The following is a 4741-nucleotide window of genomic DNA, read 5'->3' on the forward strand; positions in this document are numbered from 1 at the left end:
TCAATCCAGGCAAATGTGAGGTGATGCATTGTGGGAAGTCTAATTCTCGAACAAACTATATTGTAAATGGAAGAGCCTTGGGAAAATTTGATGAGCAGAGGTGTCTGGGAGTTCAGGTCCATTGTACCCTGAAGGTGGCTGCACAGGTGGTTAGATTGGTCAAAAGGCATATGGTATGCTTGCCTTCATCGGACGGGGTATTCAGTATAAGAGCTGGCAGGTCATGTTAAAATTGTACAAGACATCATCACATTTAGAATACTGTGTAACAGTTCTGGTCACCACATTACCAAAAGGATGTGGACACTTTGGAGAGGATACAGAGAAGATTTACGAGGATGTTGCCTGGTATGGAAAATGTTAGCTATGAAGAGAGATTGTGTAGGTTAGGATTGTTGTCATTAGAAACAAGGGGATTGAGGGGGGACCTGATTGAGGTCTACAAACTCATGAAGGATACAGACAGGATAGATAGAGATAAGCTTTTTTGAGGGATTCAATAACAAGACGTCACACTTTCAATGTGAGAGGTGAAAAGTTTAAGGGGGTTACACGCGGCAAGTACTTTACACAGAGGGTGGTAGGTACCTGGAATACTTTGCCAGAAGAGGTAGGAGAGGCGGGCATGGTAGATTCATTTAAGGTGTGTCTGGACAGATGCATGAGTAGGTGGGGAGCGGAGGGATACAGATGCTTAGGAATTGACCAACAGGTTTAGACGGTACATTTGGATTGGCTCAGGCTTGGAGGGCCGAAGGGTCTGTTCCTGGGCTGTAAATTGTCTTTGTTCTTTGTTCTTTTTGTTCAGTGCCATTAAACTTTGTGGATGCACCTTAACTGCTTGGTTGCCCTGCTGTCAAATTACTATTTTCCCACCATTCCACTGTAACGCTACCTAGACTTTTCCACTCTTTCCACCCTTCTCTTATATGATGTACCGTCTCTCCAGATTAAAATTTATTTGTACAAAAACAGAAATTGCTGGAAAAGCTCAGCAGCTCTGGCAGCATCTGTGGAGAGGATTCAGAGTTACCATTTCAGGGCAAGTGACCCTTCCTCAAAACTTACGAACATTTTTTTGGGTTCGCTTTATATAGTGTTGTAAGACTCACCAGATTTTCTCTGAAACTTCAATTTAATGAATGGCCTGTGTGCAAGGTGTTCATTTGCCAAAAATCCAATTTACATTTACTGTAGCCACAGGTATTTGCAGTCAGTTAACCATGGACTGTTAACCATGAGTGTAGCCATGAACTGTAGGATGATGGAATTAGGTGGGGGCAGGAGAAGGGGTCCTCGGAGGGTGGGATTCACATTCGAAGAAGTAGATACAGAAGCGGAGGCTGTGGAAAAAGTGTTCAACATCGAGATGTATGCTAAACTTGTTGACATATGTGGACTGACCATTTGTCCCTCAGTGAGGGGGAGATCAGGGAGTTGGTAAAACCGGCAGGGTTCGTGGCTTGGACCTCGTGTTAAGCTGGAGTTGGGATGAGGGTGGAGATTGTCTCTGGGGTGAGTATGTGTGTGAGAACAATCATGTGATTGGCCGTGACATCAATGGTTACGTGATTGGCAGTGTCAGTGGACGTGACGTCAGTGGTGGTTGTGAAAGTGTAGGCAGCGTCAGCTAACCAAACCTGCATTTCTACACTATTCTCTGGCTCCAGTTTATCTGCAAACTGTGCTTCAAAGGCTGTTGGAACCAACAGGTATATAATTAGTGCTTACAATGAGGGTCAATTACTTCTCAACACATGCAGCAATCCTCCAGCAATCCCTGATTGAAGCCATTCTTTTCCCACCAGACCACCATCTCCAAGACCATCCGCCATTAAAAATACAGGAAAATGAAAAAAGATATTGTCTTTGCACAAGGGAATGAAATTTAAAAGTAAGGAGGTTTGACTGCAGCTGTGCAGAACATGGGTGGGAACACATGCGGAGTATGAATAAAAGTTTTAGCAACCTTATTAAGAAAGAATGTAAATTCTTTGAAAACACTTCAGGCAATATTAATTCATTTGATACCTTGGATTGGGTATGGCGCAGTGGAGGGTTACCTTGGAAGTAAAGGCTGCACAGACTGAACTTATATCCATTGGTGTTTGGAAGAATGTAAAGTAATTTTATTGTAAGTTACAAGATCCTGAAGAGAGTGGATAAAGTGGTTGTTGCAAAGATGTTTTTTTCTTGTGGGAGAAACTAGACCTGGGGAACACAGTGGAAAACTAGGGGAGCTCACATTTAAGATGCAAATGAGTTGGAAATGTAATATTTTACACAGGCTCATTGGTCGGTGGAACTCTCTTCTCTCGAGCGGGTTGAGGCAGAGCCACTTAAAATAGTCCAGGCAGAGACTGATGGATACTTGACTAACAAAAGAGTTAAGGCTTATGTGGGTAAACAGCAAAGTGGAATTCTGGCTCCAGTCCAATCAGCCACAACCTTATGAAATAGTCAGGTGGATTTAGTGGGGCCGAATGGCCTCTTCCTGCATTGACTGTGTACAGGCTGTGTTATCAATTTTATGACATTACTTGGTTTAGATACAATTTCATACCCTTGGTGCTAATCACAGGGTCTGTTAGTGAGGCAATTGAAGATCCCAGGCCATCACTGTAATATTAAATGAACAGTCATTTTCTGACTCCTATTAGAATGCTATTACCAGCACTTTTGGGGAAATCAGACACCATCCCCCTGTTTCCACTGAGTATTTGGTCCCATCGCTGTCTACGAATGCAGATCAACCTCCAAAAGCTGACCCCTCCAAGGGTGAGTCCAAGCCCCTTTCCATTGCTTGCACCCAGCAACCGTCCTCACACCCTCACTGTCCCAGCACATCCAATACACCCAGCAACCTTCCTCTCTCCCTCACTGTCCCAGGACATCCAATACACCCAAGCAACGTTCCTCACACCCTCACTGTCCCAGCACATCCAATACACCCAGCAACCTTCCTCCCTCCCTCACTGTCCCAGCACATCCAATACACTCAGCAAGCTTCCTCTCTCCCTCACTGTCCCAGCACATCCAATACACCCAGAAGAATTCCAAACGTCTGTCTAATGAAAGGAAATGTCTTTGTACAGGATGGAGAATCTGTACGTGAATCGGTTTATGCACATGTTTCAATCTTCATGGAGTGATTTTGCAGACTTTGAGAAGATTTTTGTTCGCATCAGCAACACAATTTCAGGTATGACATGTATTTACTCTGCACTCTAAACACTGTGAGCTCCTAGTGCCCCAGGTAGGCTTGCTCCCAGCATCCAAACAGCCGTGTCAGGTTAAAACTCAATCCTGCCACTTGGTCTAAATAAGGCATCCTCTGGACTTTTTGTCAAACAACGTAACCATTGTAAAAATAGAATAATACAGGTAATGGAAACCCGAAATAAAAGCAAAATGCGCTGGATAAACTTAGCAGGTCTGGCACTGTCTGTGGAGACATAACAGATATAGTTTCAAGTCTGATCTCATTCTTTTTGAGCACTGACGATACATGTGTTCTGGTGAAGTCCAACCGTAGCTGGAGAACAGCATCTTGTTTTCCATTTAGGCACCTAGTTATTCGGCTTTTGTCACTAGAGTTTAGTCGGATGCATGTTGAGGAGGAATGGACAGCTGAAGGAGGGAGCAGGCCTGCGCTGAGTTATGACAGTCAGGAGGGGAAGTGGGAAGGAGACAAACTGATGAGGAGGGTGGTAATGTTTGTGCCTCTTGCAGAGTACGTCATGCAGCACTGGCAGGAGGATTTCATGTTTGGATACCAGTTTCTGAACGGATGCAATCCCGTCATCTTCAAGAAATGCAACAGATTGCCGGAGAAATTCCCCGTTACCAATGAAATGGTGCAGATCTGCCTGGAGCGGCAAATGACACTGGAAGAAGAGATCGAGGTACAGAGATCCTCAACCTCCGGTTACTGCAGAGATACAAAGGGCACAGCTGTGGACAAGGTGCCTGTCAGGGAGGGCCATCAGTATGAGGGTGCAGGGAAGGGTATCAGCATGGGAGTGTCCCGAAGGGAGGCGACACCAGTGAGGGTGAGGGACGGGGGGGGGAGCAAAAAGGATTAAAATGGGCCATGGGAAGCTCAGATCACTGATCACGGAGCAGTGTGTCTCACAACGTCCAAAACCGATCACTTCAGTGAGAAACAGCAGATCGAAAAGGCAGTTGTCATTTCTTCATATCCCCATCAGCAGCACTCAGAAATTATCCAGCAGTGATTCCAGTAGTTATCTTCAACTGGGTAAATCCCCAATGCAGATGAAGATTGACCGTCAGAAGAAGGGCAATCTGGCGAATAGATGCAGAGCCTCTGCAGCAGCGTTATTGGTAGCATTTCCTCTGGGCTTCCATACTGTCATCGCAGCAGATGAGAGCTGGTATACGCCAGCCAGTGCCAGGACAAAGTAGTCAGCCTGGCATCCTCTCCTTGTCCTTAGATTCTTCGCTGTGAGAGGGTAGGATATTACTCCAGTGCACAGCCTTCCAGAGTTGAGCAGCTTGGTGAGATCCTGGGCTAATATCAGACCTAAAGGTTGGAATACAGGAAAATCTCCAGCACAAGGGGAGAGCACCCCCACCCAAGCATAGGTCACTATTCTGACAATCCACCCAGCCCAGGTCACTGCCCCCCCCTCCCCCGATTGCCCCCAGCCCAAGTCACTGCCCCCCCTCACCCCCAGCCCAAGTCACTGCACTCCCCTCCCCCGATCACCCCCAGCCC

The 4741-nt window shown here is 46.1% G+C and overlaps 1 protein-coding gene across 1 annotated transcript in view; it reads left to right on the plus strand.

Annotated features, from left to right (window-relative positions):
• Positions 1-3095: 3095 nt before the first annotated feature.
• Positions 3096-4741, plus strand: part of LOC122541744 (polyunsaturated fatty acid 5-lipoxygenase-like) — a 38670-nt gene continuing 37024 nt past the window's right edge. The window contains exons 1-2 of the mRNA XM_043678645.1: positions 3096-3202; positions 3733-3905. Of these exons, the coding sequence (XP_043534580.1) occupies positions 3097-3202; positions 3733-3905 (279 nt within the window). The 5' untranslated portion in view covers position 3096. The remainder of the gene's footprint in view (positions 3203-3732; positions 3906-4741) is intronic.

This window comes from Chiloscyllium plagiosum, chromosome 38, assembly GCF_004010195.1.
Source record: "Chiloscyllium plagiosum isolate BGI_BamShark_2017 chromosome 38, ASM401019v2, whole genome shotgun sequence".
Classification (NCBI taxonomy): domain Eukaryota; kingdom Metazoa; phylum Chordata; class Chondrichthyes; order Orectolobiformes; family Hemiscylliidae; genus Chiloscyllium; species Chiloscyllium plagiosum.